The sequence below is a fragment of the Labrus bergylta genome, chromosome 15 (genome assembly GCF_963930695.1).
Source record: "Labrus bergylta chromosome 15, fLabBer1.1, whole genome shotgun sequence".
NCBI lineage: Eukaryota > Metazoa > Chordata > Actinopteri > Labriformes > Labridae > Labrus > Labrus bergylta.
Genome location: NC_089209.1, coordinates 27656944 through 27678083, shown reverse-complemented (window position 1 = coordinate 27678083; position 21140 = coordinate 27656944). Strand labels below are relative to the sequence as shown.

At 38.4% G+C, this 21140-nt stretch overlaps 2 protein-coding genes and 1 long non-coding RNA gene across 3 annotated transcripts; 1 reads left to right on the top strand and 2 right to left on the bottom strand.

Moving 5' to 3' along the window:
• Window positions 1-208: 208 nt before the first annotated feature.
• LOC114920849 (uncharacterized) lies at window positions 209-2328 on the bottom strand. The gene is made up of 3 exons (XR_003809134.2): window positions 2246-2328; window positions 1817-1909; window positions 209-927 (listed from the first exon to the last, which is right to left on the bottom strand). It is a non-coding gene; the product is annotated as an uncharacterized lncRNA (long non-coding RNA).
• Window positions 2329-4868: 2540 nt separating this feature from the next.
• Window positions 4869-9715, top strand: LOC109991675 (butyrophilin subfamily 2 member A2-like). The gene is made up of 6 exons (XM_065964136.1): window positions 4869-4927; window positions 5180-5304; window positions 5971-6086; window positions 6170-6233; window positions 7292-7537; window positions 7622-9715. The coding sequence occupies exons 2-6, from the start codon at window positions 5196-5198 to the stop codon at window positions 7855-7857; spliced, it is 771 nt and encodes a 256-aa protein (XP_065820208.1). The 5' UTR covers window positions 4869-4927; window positions 5180-5195; the 3' UTR covers window positions 7858-9715.
• A 2873-nt stretch (window positions 9716-12588) lies between these two features.
• Window positions 12589-20271, bottom strand: LOC109991674 (low affinity immunoglobulin gamma Fc region receptor II-c-like). Its single transcript, XM_020644021.3, has 10 exons — window positions 20059-20271; window positions 19551-19604; window positions 17848-18102; window positions 17350-17595; window positions 16827-17006; window positions 16636-16683; window positions 15212-15289; window positions 14984-15055; window positions 14683-14750; window positions 12589-14511 (listed from the first exon to the last, which is right to left on the bottom strand). The coding sequence occupies exons 1-10, from the start codon at window positions 20081-20083 to the stop codon at window positions 14500-14502; spliced, it is 1038 nt and encodes a 345-aa protein (XP_020499677.2). The 5' UTR covers window positions 20084-20271; the 3' UTR covers window positions 12589-14499.
• Window positions 20272-21140: the final 869 nt, after the last annotated feature.

Sequence of the window (21140 nt, the reverse complement as noted above, 5' to 3'; positions counted from 1 at the left end):
AAGTTGATTTAACTTAAAATCTTTTACAGTGTCAATTGCTTTGCATAATTATTACACTTATTATGTTAAGCCCATTGCACTAAATTACAAGTTGATTTAACTTAAAAGCTTTTACAGTGTCAATTGCTTTGCATAATTATTACACTTATTATGTTAAGCCCATTGCACTAAATTACAAGTTGATTTAACTTAAAATGTAAATGTACAATTTTAAATTCTGTTTTTAATTTGTTGCAGTAGAACATTTTAATTAACAATAAAAGCAAATAACAAAATTACATTCTTATTCTGTTTTATTTCAGAAGTTTTAACTTCAAACAACAACATGAGAAGTCAAGGAAAATAATGCCTTGCTTTACAAATCTCTGCAAGTTTTTAGGTTTTCAACCTTTCTCTTTATGACAGTTACCGGTATTTACAAAAACTCTTAAAAACCATACCCTGCGTTCACAATACTAACAGCATGGGATTACTTTACGTAATACTAGGACTGAGTAAAAATAGAATCTTGTTATTAATCAACCTCTTTTCATGATATCTCTGCCAATGCCATCCAGCATAAAGTGCAAACAGTGCACAGACATGTTGAAATGCAAAAATAAAAATGCACCTGATATCTGGAACTGTAGCATAACTACTTGGAACCCCGTTTTACAGTACAAGCTGATTTTTCAGAGTCTGAATTTTGGTTGCCAGCTCACTTTTACCCAGGTTGAGCATCACCTGCTGGACAAAAAGAAGGTGTTTTTCATGTACTTGGGATAGTCCAGGTGCAGGGCATAAATCAGTCCAAAAAGGACACAGAAGGCCTGAGGAATGTTAGCCAGCTCATCCATCAACACACGATGGGTTCAGCTGAGGATTTTCTTCATCAATGCAAAGGATTCCCACTGGAGTTTGACTGTATGAGTCCTTGTCAGTTGCGTCCTAAAAGAGAGAGAAACAGATTTAAAATTACCTTCAGATGTTAAGAATGAAAAGCCTCATCAAAAATAAACCGTACACTGAAAGTAATTATTGAAAGTAGAGGTCTTAATCGGCGTTGGTAGGACATTTTACAACCTCACGGCAGCAGCAGAATCTGGCTCCAATAGTGGCCAATGGCGGCTTTTTTCTCCCTCAAACTATCAGAATTATATCGGCCTTTAAAAATCCAGTGTCGGTCGACCTCTAATTGAAAGGACAATAACATTGTTCTTAAATGAACTGCAATATTTGGATCTGTGCTTACAAGTACTTATTGCAAAAGGAGAGTTTACCCACTGTTCCAGCCCATTTGTTTAACGTGGAGTACACTTTTGATAAAGATGGTGCACTAGTTAAAGTCTGTGACATATTCTACAGATATAGACATTAAAACTGTAGTGGCATGCTGTTATGTTGATTGGACTGTCCACAGATTGCTTTCAGGTATATTTTTGCAAATAAAATAGGAGAAACTCAAAATCCGTAGACAATGGTCCTCTGCAGCCTGGCATGAGCCGCTGCTCGTGTCAGCTGTATGGCTGTAATAGCAAGGCACACTACGACCTGGCCACAAGTGCTTCCTTTTTATTTGTACAGCCAAAGTAAAATATTTAACATTAATTGAGCCTATTTTTAAAATATGTTTATAGTCTTTTCAGTTTATGTCATGCCATTAACCAATAATGCAGATATTGAGATTGTTTAGTAAAATTTGTCTAGCCAAAAGAAAGAAGTACAAGTATTTGAAACACTGAAAAAGTTAGTAGCATATTATTTTAATTAAAGGTTCAAAATTAAAATGGAAAAAGAAAATGCAGCTGAAACATTTAAATCAAATTAATTTACTTACGAAGCATGTCTTGAAGAAGGCGGAAGGATCATCTCCCAAGATGACCGGCAGTCCCCGAAGACAAAGGCACCTGATGTCTGTTGGCTCCATGGTCTGGAAGATAGTGGGCATAGAAAACAACACACAGTTCTTATCAAACAAATTCCAAAACTTTCCAACAAGTAATGACAAAAATGTCTAATTTTCAAGACTGGAAAGTACAAGACAAAATGGCATGAAAGGAAAGGAGAGAGGACAGGAGAAAAGATGAGAGTATGAGACAAGACACAAGCTGAGAGAGGAGCAAATGATGAGAGTAGAGAATGTGAGAGAACAATTGCATTCAGGACAGAGACTGAGAAACTGAGAGAAAGAAACGATAAAGGCAAAGGGGAGAAACTTAGATTGTGGGAAGACAGGGAGAAGACTGATGTAGACAACGCAACTCACCTTTGTCTGATGTAAAAGTCATCTTTCGTATGTCTCCCTCACAGACAGTAACCCTCATGGTTAATTTCTGTTGCACGGCCACCTGGGGAAAAAGGATGGACAGGTATTTAGCAAATAACAAATCTTCTCAGTGTCACCATAGGTTCTCCTTGTACCCTGTACACTGATAACGGGAGGACATCATTTAACTCTGACAGCTTGACCACACACATACAGGTGACATCATTACAGTGAAGTTGGTAAGATCTTAAGTACTTACAGAACCATGCTGTCATTTTGTGGCAGACAAACAGAATTTCTGCATTAGCTGCAACAATCTTTTCAATCTGGGCAAATTCAGGGAGGCCTGAGCATGAGCCAGCAGTTAGCCAGCTGCATGAGATTAACATTAAATAGCCATATAGTCTTTCAGTTTATTTAAAGAGCCAATATTATGCCCTTTTTGGGGTTTGTATATTTAATCTATGTACCTACTTTTGTACGTTCAAGTCCGAAAAAAGTGTCTGTTTTCATGTACTGCTCCTCCTTGCTCCCTCTCCGCTCTGTGTCCGTCAGCTGCACTCTGTTGAGCCCACACTGTTAGACCCCACGTGGGCCAAGTCTGCTCTGATTGGTCTGCCGATCCGATGAGCTGCTGGGCTTGCCACAACAAGCCAATGGGCTTAGATCAGTGATATCACACTGACAATGACGTCGGACTGACACATTTTTATTGAGGGAGGCTAGAACCGAGCATTACATGCAGCTAATGCTACAGCTAACAGGAGGAGGAAGGAGAAGCCGCATTTCCGCGGACTTTGAATTTTATGCACATAGATGTGCCTAAACATGCACAGGACACTTGGGAAACACACTAAAGGGCATATAAAACCAGAAAAAGCATAATACGGGACCTTTAACCTTAACTGCGCCTATTTAAATCAATGGCCGTCTCAAAATACAACGTGTTCACTAAAGTTAACTTAACAGCACTCACCAGATTCATTAGACCACTGTACAACAGCCGGGCCATCGCCACCTTCTCTCTTCCGCTGGAATAGTACTGTGAAGCCTGCCTCGTATCCTTCTGTGTCGCCGGTACCCTCAGCTGTTCAATGTGAAGCGGTGTCCGCCACACAACAGTAACAAAAGCAGGACAGTTAGTTAACAGGTAGCTAGCAGGGGAATGATGTCCCGTTTTCACTGCTCACAAACAGCCACCCGGGTACGAAAAGTGGCGAGGTACAGCTAACAGTTAGCCTAGATAAGAGCTGAAAAATGTCTGGCAAACTGGTGAACGTTTAAACAGTTTCAATTTCTCCCAAACAGCCTCTCCTACAATGAGAAAAGTAACACTAGCTAACACTAGCTAAAAGGTAGCTAGCAGGTGAAAATGTCTATGTTAACTGTGAAAACAAGGTTTCCACTGCTGTCAGAGTTAAAACACACCTCACTCCTCACCAACAGCCCCTCAAATTGACACACTCATAATAATAAAGAAAAAACAGTGTTACCTGACTTAACGGTCCGGAGGACGAAGATGCAGCAAAGATGCCTGTTACCTGCAACCTAAAATTTCAAATGGCGCTCCTTCACAATGCAAAGGACATGAAAAGGCGTGGTTATGACTAAAACTTAGTATTTTAAGGCCATTTAACTTAAAGTTATTCACACATTCGTCTATGTCTAAAAATTAGTAGAACAAACTTAGCATTTTATATCGTTTAATTAGATATAAAGTCCGGTCTTACAGTGTATGTAAGCCAAGAGGAGGAAAGGGTTTGTCTCCTCGAATGCTGGAGTCCATCTTGTTGGAGGGGGCATCCTCTAGTGTCGGCAGACCACACTTGAAGAGGGTGGGCAATGCGTTTGCTTTTAAAGACTGGAACTGCCTGTGAGTATACCTCAGGCCTCCTCCAATGAGGATAGAGAATTTAGACACCAACCACTTTTCACACCTACTTGTTAGTTGCTGTTGGGGGGGGGGTCTGGGTTAAGACTCCTTTGTATAGTTTCCTCCAAAATAACTCTTATTAGGCTTGAAAAACTGCGATACAGGCTTGAGTCCTTTGGCTGAGGCCCAACAGCTCTATAAATAAACTTGCCTTGGCTCCCTCTCTGTCTCCCTGGTGCCATAAAAAAATCATTATTTGATGTCCTGATCTCTGTGTTTACACTGGGACTACTGAAATGGCCCTTTGGACACTTTAAACTTTTCAGTGTGATAGCATGTGGACGAAAAGCTCTGACCTGCCCGTTGCTTCCCTTTCCAGCAAGTGTTGGATTAAAACACGTAAATAATGAGTCACAAAGTAAAAACTTCTGGACTGCCACAAAAACAGTAATTTTAATGTGTGGTATGTAAATTCAGCCACCAGGGGGCTCTAAATCAAAAACATACCCCCCCCACCCCCACCCCGATGACGACCGGGCGAATCCGACCTAAGGAAGATAATATGTTTATCAACGAGCTAATGTATCCGAGTACAATTTACACGAGTCTTCAGGGACTGTTGAGTCAAAGGCAGCCATTGATAAGTGTGTTTTCAGTTTAGAGCCCGGCAGCTGGAACACGTTGCTGCTCCAGCCTCCAGCTGTCACGAGTCAGCTGATAAGGCAACATGTCCCTGTCCCAGGCAGACTTTGACTCTCATGGTCTTTTTGTCTTTCACAGATGAGGTGACCGTCTGAGCCATGAAACAGGTCAGTAACATTGGTTTAAAGTATGGTTGGTAGTGTTTTCAATATGCTGAATCATGTTTCCTTTACAAAGTAAGATAACTGGAGGATATGATATCTTTGTGAAGCAAAGAACAGATGTTTTTAATGCAGAACCCTAAAAACAGATACAAACATGAGCTGGTTTATTTATTAGATAAGAGCTAAAGACTACATGTTTAAAGACACCTGTGTTGCATATTACACATGTGTAATTATGATGTGTGATTATTTCAGTCTTTAAAACCCCACAATGTGTCGCATGGAGGAAAGATTCTCCTTTAAACGACGGCTCGGCTCCTTCAGTGCTTTTCTCCATCACAGCGTTGTCATCCTTCTGCTGAGACAATGCTGCTGTGCAGGTAATAAACACACACCAGAAAGTCACTTAAACAGGTAACCCTCTTCACAACCCAAGTCCCTACAGACTGAGATCCTGCCCCCGAAGAGAATACGAAGGAAATGGAGTGATTCTGTCCAAAGATTACAAATCCCACCTTACACCTCCAATTACACAGAATGAAAAAAAAACCTTTAATCTACAGTTGTACTATGTTTCATTTGTACTCCATAAACCGGTTGCTGCGTTAAAAGCGGGGTAACTTTGAGTAGTCAGAAAACTTTACATGCTCAATTCCAAGCTAAACTATTTCTAGCAACATGGACTCATTGAATCCAAGCGTTCAATGAATCCAAAGCCCACAGAAAGCAATCTGTGGCTTTTTATCGTCTACATCTGTAGTTCAGCTTTCCTAACCCTTCATCCGATTAACTTCACACCTGCTGAGGTATCTCGAGTGGTTAATGTAACATTTGGCTTGGATGACTTCCAGTTTGAAATGGGCGCTACACCTGTATTTCTAAATCACTCTTCACACTAAGCAACTTTAAGACATTCATAAGGCAGCCTAGGACTCCATTATACTTTTTAGGTAGCTGTCCAATACGAAGTGTAGAACATTGTGCCAATGTATTTTCTGAATGTGCTCCTACCAGCAGAATGTAAAATCCCAACCTGCTTTCACCAGGTCACTCCCAAGTGGTTGCTCCATCTTTGCCAATAGTAGCAATGGTTGGGGATGACATCATTTTGCCATGCCGCCTGGACCCCCCTGTGGATACTTCAGACATGACTGTGGAGTGGGTGAGACTTGATCTGGACCCCAGATTTGTTTATGTTTGGCATGACGGCGTGGAACTGGAGAGTAAAAAACAGGTTTCCTTCAGGTGAAGGACGTCACTGTCCATACACAACCTGAGAAATGGAGACGTGTCACTGAAGCTCTCTGGAGTGAAGCTCTCTGATGAGGGAAACTACAGATGCTTCATCCCTACACTTGCTAAAGAAACTACCGTCAAGCTTGTTGTTGGTGAGTGAATATCTGGAATCTTTAAGTTTTGCCCTTTCTTTGTGAGCTCAGACCAGTATATATTTCTGTGTTCATGTTTGTATCTTGTTCAAATGTAAAAAAAAAAAAATTGAGTTAGAGAACCTTATGAATGAATAAAGACTGGCCCAGAAGAGTACCATTAATAATGACATGGTTCTTTCATAAATGTGAGGAGGCTTTTACAACATAAGTCCAAGCTGCTGCAGAGCTCATCAAAGGGAAAGAAGCTCAGTGATATATTGAGATACTTCGAGATGGGTCAAAGGTTAAAGGCTTTATATGCGATTTTTTGATCCAGCAGATGTCGCCCTTGAGCACCAGCATGAAACCAAAACAACTTGCGGTGCATTGTGGGTTAGCATGCCAATGCTAGCGATCTTTATTATGCTCGATCTAGAAACGCAGTTAAGCAGTGAGTACAGTATGTTATTCTTCTTTTCTCTAGTCCGTCAATTAAACAACTTTTATTCACGAGAGAATATACTTGATTTCTATTATATTTAAGTGTGAAAAATCGCATATAAAGCCTTTAAAGAGTTAAGCTTTTGAACTTGAAGTTTACATATTATTATAATTAATAGGTTAAGGAAGAATTCAAGATCAGTTTTAAGGTTTCTTTGGCATTAAGATGTTAACGTTCAATCCTGTGTAGAAGATGCACTTACAGTACCTTTGCTGCACAAAGCATGCTGGGATACATAGCGACATGTACGGGATGTAACGGCGCCACTTTTTACCATCTTTCCTCCATCATGAGGTCATCACGGTACATTTGAATAAGATGGTGGTATACTGTAAGTAAAGCTGTTTTGATTTTAACAAAAACTCCCCATGGTGGACTCAAATGGTACTCAAAGAGCTACAAATAAGATTCTAAACATGATCTCTTTTTTCTTCCTCTTTGATTTCAGATGTAGTTTCATTCATAACCATCAGTTTAGAAAGGACTGACAAACAGGAAGTGAACTGAGAATGAATCTTCAGTGTGAGTCTGAAGGCTGGTATCCAGAGCTTGAGGTGTTGTGGCTGGACAGTGAGGGAAACCTCCTCTCTGCTGGATCTACAGAGAGCGTCAGAGGTCCTGATGGTCTCTATACTGTCAGCAGCAGAGTGACTGTGGAGAGGAGACACAACAACATGTTCACCTGTAGAGTCACACAGAACAACATCAACCAGACCAGAGAGACACACATACATGTTCCAGGTTGGCATATTTGTAAAAAGTCAGGTTTTCTTGTTATTATATATTTCTATTTTCCAAGTATAACCTTGATCCTCTGTTTTTCAGATGACATGTTCATGGTGGGCTGCCGGTCTGGGCCTCATATCACCATCTTTTCTGCTGTCGGTTTATCCTTTATCGTTGCACTTTTCTTGGTCGTGTTGAAGTGTAGACAAAACAAAATAAGTATGTCCAGGTTTCAGTGTTCCTTTATCTCAATGCATTTATTACCATTACACTGCTTAAGATCAGTTTTTCTGATCATGGAGGAATGTGCTATCACAACATCTGTTGAAATATGATCATCTTTTTCATGTCATCATAACGGAGGGTAAAAAGGTGACAGGTATCACAGAGAGAAAGACTGAATCCTGTCAGGAGTTGGAGAGAAAAGCAGCAGAAGATGTGATCAAAACCCTGACTGAACAGAAGAAAAACTTATCGTAAAAGAAAAACTGCTGGAGGAGGTGGAGAGAGAGGAGACAGAGAACAAGAAGAAACTGACTTCTGCTTCAATAGTTCTCAATGTCTTCAAAAATGAAGTAAAGACTGTACTACAAGAGCACAATGAAGAACTGAGGAGGATCAAAACAGGACTTCAGGGATACAGCTGTAGTACAGATGTGTACATAAAGTACATATGTGTGCATAAATTACAGATGTAGTACAGATGTGTGCATAAAGTAAAGATGTGTGCATAAAGTACAGATGTAGTACAGATGTGTGCACGAGTACAGATGTGTGCATAAAGTACTGATGTGTGCATAAAGTACAGATGTGTGCATAAAGTACTGATGTGTGCATAAAGTACTGATGTGTACATAAAGTACAGATGTGTGCATAAAGTACAGATGTGTGCATAAAGTACAGATGTGTTCATAAAGTACAGATGTAATACAGATGTGTGCATAAAGTGCAGATGTGTGCATAAAGTACAGATGTAGTACAGATGTGTGCATAAAGTACTGATGTGTGCATAAAGTACAGATGTGTGCATAAAGTACAGATGTGTACATAAAGTACAGATGTGTGCATAAAGTACAGATGTGTACATAAAGTACTTATGTGTGCATAAAGTACTGATGTGTGCATAAAGTACAGATGTGTGCATAAAGTACTGATGTGTGCATAAAGTACTGATGTGTGCATAAAGTACTGATGTGTACATAAAGTACTGATGTGTGCATAAAGTACTGATGTGTACATAAAGTACAGATGTGTGCATAAAGTACATATGTAGCACAAAGTGCATAAAGTACACGGCTTATACATGGCAATGTAAAAGCTGCTTCTAAGGCAACCAGGAAGTCACTAATATGTGCATCAGACCACAATACATCTGCTTCCATCATACAGACAACAACTGCAAACTGGAAAACCAAAATCAAGATCTAAGTGTGGGATGACGACGGTATACATGCTTTGTTCTACTGGGAAGTGTTTAAATGTTCAGATGATAGAGTACATACTAATGTAGTAACATCTTACATAACGGTGTAGATAATGTGTAACCCTGGGTTACTCCTGAGATAAAGGAAAAAGCTTTGAATTAAAAAAGAACAACCCTTTGAAACAACAGACGTGAAGGTAAACAAATACAGAGAAATGTAAATTAACCGAACAAAAAGAGACTACAGCTAAAGTTGACTGACAATAAAGGAAGGGAGGCTCTCAACCAGTGACGTGCGGTGAGGTTCGTGGCTGGTGAGGCACTGACTTTTTCAGAGTCAGATTTACAAATATATGAACCCATTTATAGAGTAGCTTAAACTCACCATTCAACTGGCAGCTTGCACATTCTGGTTGTGTTTCATATCTCATATCAGCATTATTCACACACACACACACACACACACACACACACACACACACATAAAAGTAGGCATATACTGCGGTGTATTCATGGTCTTACCTTTACTTGTAAATGAAGTCCATTCACCTATCCTTCTGGACTAAAATATCTGTGACTTTGTTGTAAAAGTCCTCATTATCTTCTTTTAGTTTGAAAAGTCTTCCATTATTTATCACTTCATGTTTTGATTGAAAGTTCAGTTTTGAGAAATCTTTAAGCTCAGATATAAAATCTTCCTCTTCTATTTTTGCAATCAGAGCGAAATTTTCAAATAAAAATTCTGCATAGTAGAGGATCAACATCAAACCAAACATAAACTCTTGGCCTTATGAGCCTCACGCAATGTGACACACGCCCCCTTCAGGTGAGCAGAGGTACTGGCTTACCTCATGCTTTTTCAGTGCGGTTTTATGTCAAATTAGACTAAATATGTTATAAACACACATGAAACACATGAATTATTCTATGGAAAGTGAGGACGTATAATAAAAGTGTCTACAAACATTACATTGGTGACAAACTGTAAGAAAGAAAAAGACATCCACTCGACCCAGTTTGTGAGGGATTGAACAATAAAATGAGGCTCAGCTCGTCACTGCCTCACCTCCCATGAAATATGCAAATTCAGCGATTTTGGAAATACCATTTATAACATAGATCAGTAGAAAAGATATATATTTATTTTATTTAATCATTATTGTTTTTTACTCTTGATGAGAGCCTCGCCTGCCTCCCCTGACGTCTCTGCTCTCAACAGACAGACCAGAGGCAGCAGTTTGTCTACATCCATGGACAAGTCATCAGTAATCAGCACTTACACTGGGGTACCACAAGGGGGCATCCTCTCACCTTTGTTGTTCACTTTGTATTCCAATGACTAGAAGTCATCACAATGACTTCACATGAACTACATTTGCAGATGATGTTGATCTGTTAGTTTCTTTAAACAACAATGAGACCAGTTTCAGAGCTGAGAGAAATCACTTTGGGATAACTCGTTGATTTTAAACACAAAGATAAATAAAGACATGATTATTGAATTTAGGAGACATTCATCTTTGGTTATGAATGACACAGACATTAACCAGGAGTTTAGAGCATGAGTATCTGGGCGCCATTATTGAAGTCAGACTGACACGGACGCCAACACAAACGCAAAATTAGCAAACGATCAACGTCTTTATCTCTTAAGGAAACGGAGAAGTTTGAATGTTGGCAGCACAGAGCTGAAGTTATGTTACTAAAGTTGAATTCACTCATTAATTTATTATTTCATTCATTTGTTCACTCAGGTCACTAAAAGGAGGCAGATCCACCGTCTCGCTTGGAGAAAGCTTTGAGTAACTGATCTGATCCGTACCAGCAGCCTGGGTTTACTTTGTTTCATAATAAAATCAATAATTAACTGTTTATGTTTACTGATTAATAAATTGATTAACTGTTTATGTTTACTGATTAATACATTAATTAACTGTTATGTTTACTGATTAATAAATTAATTAATTAACTGTTTATGTTTACTGATTAATAAATTGATTAACTGTTATATTTACTAATTAATAAATTAATTAATTAACTGTTTATGTTTACTGATTAATAAATTAATTAACTGTTTATGTTTACTGATTAATAAATTAATTAACTGTTTATGTTTACTGATTGATTAATACATCAGTTAACTGTTATTTATTTAAATCTTTTTCACAGACTCTTTTGTTGACGTTTGACTCCCTGAAAACGAGTCTTGACCTTCGGGATCGTCACACTGGTGGAAATAAACGAGCAGATGTGAAGAGGAACATGAAAAAGAGTTCAGAGGTTTGAACTTCAGTCAGGTGATTCTTTATGAAAGCTTTGTCTTTGTTCGTGTGATGCTGACTTTATTTCCTGCTCTGTGTTTTATTTTCAGACGACATCTTTCATTGTCTTGGTTCTCTCTTTCTTCATCTTCTCTGTGGGAAACAGTTTAATAGTCATATTAGTTCATTTATAGACCGGCCTCACTGATATAAGCAGGGGACCACAGAGCGTCTGCAGCATCCTCAAATATGAGCCATGAGGTTAAACTGTCACGCTCTGACAAACCACGGCGTCCTGACCAGATACAAAGCCCCCTGCTAATAATAAGACTTCATGAACTATTAAGATGACAAGACATGTTGATAGGACAGCACGCCTTTCTAACACTTTGCATCGAAGGTTTCACAGCGTGCATTTCATGAGATTGTGATGTGCAGCAAAGGACAAAGAAAAGAGTCCCACGTGTCTCCTAAGGTGTCTTCTACAAACGTCTCAATCCCTTCATCATCAGGACGTCGACCATCCTCGTAGTGGTCAAATAATAACCAGAGTCAATAATCAGAGTAACCCTGATCATGACCTTAAACTGACCTCAGGGTAACCCTGATCATGACCTTAAACTGACCTAAGGGAAACCCTGATCATGACCTTAAACTGACCTCAGGGTAACCCTAAACCTGACCTTAAACTGACCTAAGGGAAACCCTGATCATGACCTTAAACTGACCTCAGGGAAACCCTGATCATGACCTTAAACTGACCTCAGGGTAACACTGATCATGACCTTAAACTGACCTCAGGGTAACCCTAAACCTGACCTTCACCTGGGCTTTAGGGTCACCCCAACCCGGACCCTCTCATCACTGTTGAGGAAATGATTTAAACTTGAATTTACACAATAATGATTCAGTTGACTCAGATGGCTTAAGTTGAAGAAAGTTTATATATAAGATGAATACTCATGAGGAGACTTGGATCAACAATTCACATGTAAACTTGTGTGTTGCTAAACCAAAATCAAGACTCTCCCAACGGCTTTGCCTATATCAAGAGATATTATTATTATCAGGGTCATGTCACATTGACCCACCTAAACTAATCTGTGACGTCAATTACACTTTGGATCAGACAATAAGTCTACCAGACATCCTTGCAGATATGAGGAAAGACAGTTGACACTCTCTAAGCTGTCCTACAGCTGAACTCTATCAGGTGTGACTGACATTAGGAACAGACCAAACCAAATGATGTTTGTTCATTTAAATCAAAATCGTTCAGAAATTCTATCACAATCACATCTGTGTTCATTACAATCAGGTATAATAATACTATTATTATTAATAATAATAATAATAATAATAATAATAATAATTAAAAATAATAATAATAATAATACTTTATTTGTAGAGCACTTTTCAAGACGGTAGAACAAAATGCTTTACAGAAAATGTTTTTAAAAAAATATCACAAGAAAAATAAACAGCAAAAATTCAGTTAAAACAAAAGACACCTGAAAGTAAAAACATTAAAACAGGAGAGTTCAAATATGCATGCCGGAGCTCTGATCGAATGATCTCTCTTATCTCAGTAACAGTCTGTAAAAATGAGTCTTAGGGATTTAAAAGCAGACACAGAGTCAGCTGAAAGGATGGAAAGTGGAAGACTGTTTCAGATCCGAGGTGCCATAACTGAAAAAGCCAGATCGCCCTTTGACCTCCACCATTACTCGAGTACGGTGAGCAGGCCTAAGGCAGCCGATCTCAGAGGTCTGCTTGGGCAGTAAGGGGTTAAAAGCTCATTTAAATATTTGGATGCAAGGCCATGTAGGGCTTTGTAAGATGTCAGTAACATTTTAAAATTAATTCTAAAAGAGATTGATGAACAGTGCAGTGAAGCTAAAACAGGCGTGATGTGAGAGGTGCGCTCTGTGTTTGTCAGAAGACCGGCTGCAAAGTTCTGTACAGTCTGACAGTGTGTTACGGCCGTGTACTAACGCAGGTAATCCAGCCGAGAGGAAATAAAAGCATGAATAATTAGTTCTGTATTGTGAAAAGATAAAAGTGACTTGATTCTTGATCATGTTCCAAAGTTGATTAAAACAGGATTGAACCCGTTTCTTGTTGTTTAGATCCAAACTTAAGTCGGTATCAAATATAACTCCCAAGTTTCTGAAATGGCTTTTAACATTAGGGATTAGTGGGCTGAGTAGTGGGCTGAATCTGGTTCAGAATATTATCAGGGACAATGAGAAACACTTTTGACATCATGACTTCTTGACATCAGCTAAACAGCTTTGAAGTGTGGCCAGTTTATTCCAATCTCTGGTTTTGGTGGAGAGATATAATTGGGTGTCATCAGCAGGACTATGAAATGAATAATGTGATGATGGATGATGTGCCCCAATGGGAGCATGCACAAGGAAAACAGAAGTGGTCCAAGAATTGATCCTTGGGGTACACCGCACAATGGAAGCACATTTGAAGCACAAATCTGGGATTCATCAATATATTCTTACTTGAATTTGTTCTTACTCTGCGAACAAAAATACTAACTAACTAAATGCATGACATTAAAAATACATTCAGTAAAAAAATAAAATAAAGGCTATATAAATAAATATATTTTAAAAAAATGTTGAAAATACAAGCATTAAAAACGTGAATTAACTAATGCATTGACTAAATGCATTAAATAATCATGAAACATTCGCCTTATCATCCTTTAATCTAAAATCTTAAATCTAATCGTCGACCACTCCCACCGCCATGAAAAATCACATCTGATATCAAAACCAGCTGATTAATCTGAGAATATTTAAGAGCATGCAGGGAACATACATGATTATGATTTACGTATAAGAAAGTGTGAAGATCCAGCCTTATACAAATACAAATAGCAGCCCATGCCTCCAGAAGAGAGCGCATCAGACTGTCAAAATGTTTGAAGAGTGTGACGGATGACTGATCAGCTGACTCCGACTGCCAATGCATGTTCTGCTGCAGTTCTGTAATTCACTGTAACATCATCTAAGCACCCAGACATACCAATCTTTTTTGCCTTTTTGGGGTCATCTCCTAAAAACTTCTACGTGTCTCCACCTCACCGCTCTCGTCCTGATACACCAATCGGATGTCCTTATATGGAGAGATTGGGGCGTGGTAGTATGCTAAATGCAGGCTGGGGGCACGCGCCTGATGATTTAAAATGATTCTGATTCACTAACATACGCAAGTTCGTGAGAACAAAATTGGCTGGTACGCACGTCATTCATACGGGGTTTGTCGAGTCTCCTTCAGTCGGTTTCCTGAAACACATAAAGAAATAAAGCTGTGAACAAATATCATTATATATTAAACATTTATAATAAAAAAACAATATATATAGGAACATATTAAAACATGCATAATGCAAATATAATTATACTGTATATTGTTAATGATAATATAAAAAAATAACATGAATAATATTCTCATACCTGTCGCTCTGGTCGTGGTGAGACTGAAGCATACACTACTTCGTTTGTTTCCGGTTTGTTGACCTCTCCTTTAATATTTAATAAAAAACGGAACGTTAGAAATTTTAAATTACTACAAATAAAGAATAAAAACAATCTGAAAATTATTCAAACTAAGACTTGAAATAATAGATATATAGTTTAACCATTAAAGATCAATTCAACATTGTGAGAGTTGCATTAAAATAATAAAAACGTATTTACACATCCTTTTAGCTTCTTTCATTATTACATATATAAAACATCATAACTTATAATATACCTCTCACTGTCTTCTTATTTGTGACAGAGATGACAGAGTACATCACGTCGTTCATGGTCGACTCAGGACGCTCTGGAAAAAGACCAAATAAAAACAGCAAGAACCAGAACCAATCAGAATCAAGAACAGCTTCAATCTATATCAGTCTATAAATGTCTACAAGTATCTGTTGAATCAATGAAATATTAAAGACTTAATAAATCTTTATAATAATAGACATATAATTACCTCTTCTTCTTCTCAGGTGTTTTATGTCTTTAGTGTAAATGTCTGGTTGTGCTTCGGCTTCAGCGACATGTTCATACACTGAAACAAATAAAATAATATTCATAAATGTTTGAAATCCTTAAAAAGTGTTAAAATGAGATTTAACTTAAAAATGTCATTATGGCGGGGGGCTAATAGGTGTAGTCACTAATAGCAGGAGTCACTATAGGGGGAGTCACTAAAGGGGTAGTCACTAACCGGATGAGTCATTAATACGGGGAATCACTAATAGGGGGAGTCACTAATATGGGGAGTCACTAATAGGGGGAGTCACTAATAGGGGGAGTCACTAATATGGTGAGTCACTAATAGGGGGAGTCACTAATAGGGGGAGTCACTAATAGAGGGAGTCACTAATAAGGGGAGTCACTAATAGGGGGAGTCACTAATAGAGGGAGTCACTAACAAGGGGAGTCACTAATAGGGGGAGTCACTAATAGAGGGAGTCACTAATAAGGGGAGTCACTAATAGGGAGAGTCATTAATATGGGGAGTCACTAATATGGTGAATCACTAATAGGGGGAGTCACTAATAGAGGGAGTCACTAATAAGGGGAGTGAATAATAGGGGGAGTCACTAATAGGGGGAGTTACTAATATGGGGAGTCACTAATAGAGGGAGTCACTAATAAGGGGAGTCACTAATAGGGGGAGTCACTAATATGGGGAGTCACTAATAGGGGGAGTTACTAATATTGGGAGTCACTAATAGAGGGAATCACTTATAAGGGGAGTCACTAATATGGGGAGTTACTAATAGAGGGAGTCACTAATAAGGGGAGTCACTAATAGAGGGAGTCACTAATAAGGGGAGTCACTAATAAGGGGAGTCACTAATAGGGGGAGTCACTAATAGGGGGAGTTACTAATAGGGGTAGTTACTAATAGAGGGAGTCACTAATAAGGGGAGTCACTAATAGAGAGAGTCACTAATAAGGGGAGTCACTAATAAGGGGAGTCACTAATAGGGGGAGTTACTAATAGGGGTAGTCAATATTAGAGGGAAGACGTTGGTAATGGCTGCGCTCTAGTCTAGCTCCAAACCCCAAAATTCCAACAAAAAAATTCCAAAAAAAACAAACTTGCCAGAGATAGCTACTGGTTGACTCCCTGGTTGAAGTTATACTCAATCAAATTTCACTCATATTATAGAGTATTAAACAAAACGATGAGTCAGGTGAAACAAAGTGTGCAGACTCGCTTGAAAACCACCTCCATCATGGAGCCCAACCAGCTAGCCCTGAAGCTAGCCAGAAAGCTAACATTGAGGACCTCTTTGTAGAGATGACCAAAATGGGCACCACCTTGAACGGAGTGAGAACTGACTGAACTGTTTCTATAAATATGTATATATGAACTCTGTTGCATTACTATCTGATGCTCACCTGGGTCATTTGATGCTGTTGGTGGCATGTTGTCGGAAAAACCTGAAACTTTAAAGCTGAGAAGATTAGAGATGGCATCAATAGAAAAACACCAGCATAAGTCCATGCTGCTTTTTGTTTTTAGTGCACACCTTTTGCACGTTATATGTATTTATATTTTATGTCCGGTACGATTTCTGTTTTTTTAGTACCTCTGTGTTTCCGACAGTGAAGAAGTCCCAGCACCAACAGCAGCACTGCTACAAACAAGATGGTGGAGATAACGGGTAACAGTGTGGAGAGATGAAGAGACCCTGGAGGGGGAGAGGATGCTGGACCCTCTTCAGGTGTTGGGTCTTCTTCAGGTGTGGAAGGGTGATATGCTGTCAGCGCTGTGAGAAGAGGTGAGAGGAGAGCTGAACACAAACTTAGCCTTTGGTGGATAATAAAGATTTATTTTCTGAATGTCTACTTGTCTCCCAGCTGTAGGTAGGTCAACATCGCTCTCTGGTTTAGACCATTCATGGCCTCTCTCTTTTAATCTTTAGAAAGAGTTTAATATTTATTTTGTCCTGCTCATGGTAAAGATGTTAGACTAGAATCAGGTTAATATTATGGGCTGTAGTTATGATTGATACCAAAGCCATACAGGAGAATTGATCTTTTGCCAAAACACACTTTACAATGTAATCACTGATTTGATGTTTGATGACTATTTAATAATTAAAGTCTGACCTCTGACAGCCAGCCGACTCTCTGCTGATTCTCCGGCTCCAGAGATTATGCACTTGTACCATCCTTCATCAGACTTAGAGGCGTTGGTAATAATCATCTTCCCTTTATATTCAGTCTTTGTGAAATGTCCGTCTCTATAGAAATCAGCCGTTAAGTTGTGGGGTGGTTTTTTCTTTCTACAGTGCAGAGTGATGTTCTGTCGCTCCATCACAGGGAGAGCCGGACTGTCCAGGATCACTTTATCATCTGAACAACAGGACAAACAGAACATTTAGATTAAACCACCATGCTGCGCTCAGCAGGTGACCTGGTCACTTCTCTGAGAGATGACAGCTGAAGCTTTTTGTAAAAGACCATTAAATGCATCAACTTGAAACATCAACAGTGTACATTAAAAACTAATGTTTATTACAACCCTACTTTCGTAAAAGTTTTCTACTTCATTCATTCTTTTTTAAATAAGAAATTCTTCTTAAGTCTCATGTTTATAAAACTTACCATTTACAACAATGATGTTGAGTGAGCTGCTTCTCTGTCCGTCTGTGTTTTCACACCAGTATTCTCCACTATGTTTTGCAAAGGCAGCATTAATGTTCAATAATCTCTTTGAATCCTCCCATCGAGGAGTCTTTGATGAACTCGCCTGTATCACTCTCCATTCAGCTGAGCTGTCAAACCCCTCACAGTTTAATCGTATGGATTCATATTCAAAGAACTGCAGTCTGTTTGGGTCAATGTGAAGAAAGGCAGCTTCTGTGGAAAGGAACAATAATCTTGATTATAATTCAGTCAGGACCACTTTGTCCAAAAAAAAAAAACCTTTATTTACAGATATGTATATTTGGCAGTAGGGTGGAGTTAGGGCTTTGTTCTGAGAGAGATCAACAACAATAAAAACATATTCCGTTAATCACGATATTCTTCTTTCTAAATTATGGGCTTACGTTATCAGAGGTATTATCTTTAATTGGTTACAAAGCTACCTAAGTAATAGGAAGCAATATATAATCGTGATTATAAATCACACCTACGGGGCATATAAATTGGAGTTCCACAAGGATCAATATTAGGACTCAAACTTTTTTTTTTTGTTCATGAATGAAATTACCAATACATCAATCAGCTTCTGTTTTCTGCTCGGTGATGATTTCAACATGATTTACTTATTGCCAATTACTATGTGTGATAACAGATCAAACTCTTAGAATTATTTAGTTATATCCAATCTCAAAAAAACATTTCTATATTACATGAAGTTAAATACCTGCTGGATTATAACACACTTAAAGTGTTGTTTTCATGAATCTAGTCAAACCTAAAAGATTGATCAGGATCTGAAGAGTCCAAGAGAACAAACTCACTAATGGTAGATGAATCATTAAAGTAGTTACACTTTAAAAATCTAGTTTATTCATGTTTTAAGTGTGGTTCATTACCTTTTCATTTACAAAGTTGTTTATCATTAGCGATAACTCAGGAGAAAATGTAATTTCAAGTTAAATTCTTTCAGAACATTCAAAGATGTGTTTCAGTTTACAGAGTAAAATGAATTGTATAGAGAGAGCCTCACACATTACTGTGGAAACATTAAACACGTCAAATCTGTTTATGTGAAGGACAGATTTCTCCGTATGAATCAGAAGAAGGACAATCCAGTGGATTGGATTAAAATGTTTAACTATGATATAAAGTTTATTTCTCTTTTCTCTGTTCAGCCTGTGGACTGGAGTATAAGCAGGATGTCTGATGGCTTTTATAAACATGTGGTTTATTGTATGAATGTATTTAAGTACATATACAGTATATAGTCACTAACATCTCCATAAACAGTCCATCATGTTCTCCCTCTCTCTGCTCTCTAACTCTTAAAGCATAAAGCTCTGATGATAGTCACAAAGTGTTGGTGCAGTTTGTTCTTGTTTAGTGTGTGAATGTGAAGAGAAGCTACCTGCTATGTCCAAAGTCAAAGTCATATTTACTGAGCTTTTATTTTGAAGGCACACAGAGGTGGAATTGTTTTCCTGATCACTGGAAGGTTTGAGCACCACATCTCTCTCCACTGCACTATTGTGATATTTAGCCTTGATATTTAAAGTTATACAGAGCAGACTTCACCAAAGACAAATTCCTTGTGTGCGTAAGCAAACATGGCTTTGAATACATGAAGAAACATTGTGCTATATCAACAACCTTCAACTCACCAGCAGTCTGAGCTGAGGACCTGGTCGGAGCAATCAGCAGCAACATGTTCACCACTGGGGAACAAAAAACACAATCTGCATATCAGCGACACACGTCTCCATGTGAACACATACTGTGTGCATACTATACATGATACTGCTGCAGAGCATAATGAAGTCCTTTAAGTAAGTACAGTTTAAATACTTTAATACTAAATGTAAAGTAAGTACAGTTTAAATACTTTAATACTATATTGAAAGTAAGTACAGTTTAAATCTAGTAAGTATTTAGTTAGAAAGGTAACCACATCTAAAAGTCGTGCCTTGTTTCACTCGTTAAGTCAGAGTCTAACGTGGAGTAATACAAAGAACACAAAATAACTTTGACTCTACAGAAGACAAAGCCACTAAAACATGTTAGATTAATTTTAATTATTCATACGATGATTACAACAATGATTTTTCATTTTAAGTGCATTTTAAATCTCTCTGTTTGTTACTTGATAGTAAAACCTGAGAGTAGACTCACACAGGAGAAGAGATGTGACCTCCATGGTGTCCTGATGCTGACTGTCTGTCAGAGACCGAATGAAAACCAAATATGATGAAGTGCTTCCTGTTCCTGTACAAAAACAAGGTGGTTGCAGTTTTTAGCATGACGGCCTTCACACATTTCTCTCACCAACATAAATACCTGAATTTATGTGATGGACCATCAGGTCACATTTAGTCACATTCAAGACAGAAAACCTGAACACGTATTAAGAGTGTATACATAAACTTTACAAGTCACAGGGTTGTGACCTTTGTACCATTGTCTCCATGGAGACCTTTGTAGATTCAACGAGGACTCTGACCTGTAATATCACAGTTATCAGGGGTCCAGGTCCTAAAGAAGCAGGGGCCTCATGTATAAAAGACTCATAACATTGGGTAATGTGCATCGTTTCACATTCTGTGCATCCTAACGGTGCTGTATAGCTGCGTTTATACATGAAGCCCCAGGTCTTAGTCAGAGGCTTGATTAATAACTAGTTACATGTAGTTATAAGGACTTGATTATGTGCAGGGGAAGTACAGCAAAAGACAGACATGAGTTGCATGATGGGAAGTATAGTATTAGTTGTCTTGGGGTTCCCTGAGGCTAAAGTCAAGACACCTGAAGCTGTGCTGCATTAACAGAAGTAGCTCTACTCTGCCCCCTGCTGTCAGAGTCAGTCTCCTTTTTTTCATCCAAACTTTTCACTCTTTTATTTTGGCTGCACACCAAGAAAAAACATCTACAGTATAACTGTCCATGTTTGATCCTTAAAAAAAGCACAGAAAAGTGTGTGTAATTCACCAACCCCCTTTGCTCCAAGTGCAAAGTATAAAGCTCAGTGTAATATAAACTGGACAGATATTTTTGTATGTCCTGGCCTTGAGAATATCAAACTACATGACCCAACAAAAACGCCAGTATATGTACATGTACATGGGATTTATGTCCATTTCTCTATAAAAACCCAAAGAGCAGAACAAATGTCAAACAAAGATGTGTTTCAGTATGCCGAGTAAATCTGATTCAGATATGAATAAGTTTAATTTATAGACAAAAGATTTCTTTTAAAA

Excerpts from the sequence above, each read along its gene's own strand:
- LOC109991675 (XM_065964136.1), top strand. The coding sequence starts at position 5,196 with ATGTGTCGCATGGAGGAAAGATTCTCCTTTAAACGACGGCTCGGCTCC. Across the intron at positions 6,234-7,291 it reads TGTCACTGAAGCTCTCTGGA|GAAGTGAACTGAGAATGAAT; the intron begins GTGAAGCTCTCT and ends ACTGACAAACAG. Across the intron at positions 7,538-7,621 it reads GACACACATACATGTTCCAG|ATGACATGTTCATGGTGGGC; the intron begins GTTGGCATATTT and ends TCTGTTTTTCAG.
- LOC109991674 (XM_020644021.3), bottom strand. The coding sequence starts at position 20,083 with ATGGAGGTCACATCTCTTCTCCTGT. Across the intron at positions 18,103-19,550 it reads GTCCTCAGCTCAGACTGCTG|AAGCTGCCTTTCTTCACATT; the intron begins GTGAGTTGAAGG and ends TCCTTTCCACAG. Across the intron at positions 17,007-17,349 it reads GAGTCGGCTGGCTGTCAGAG|CGCTGACAGCATATCACCCT; the intron begins GTCAGACTTTAA and ends CTCTTCTCACAG.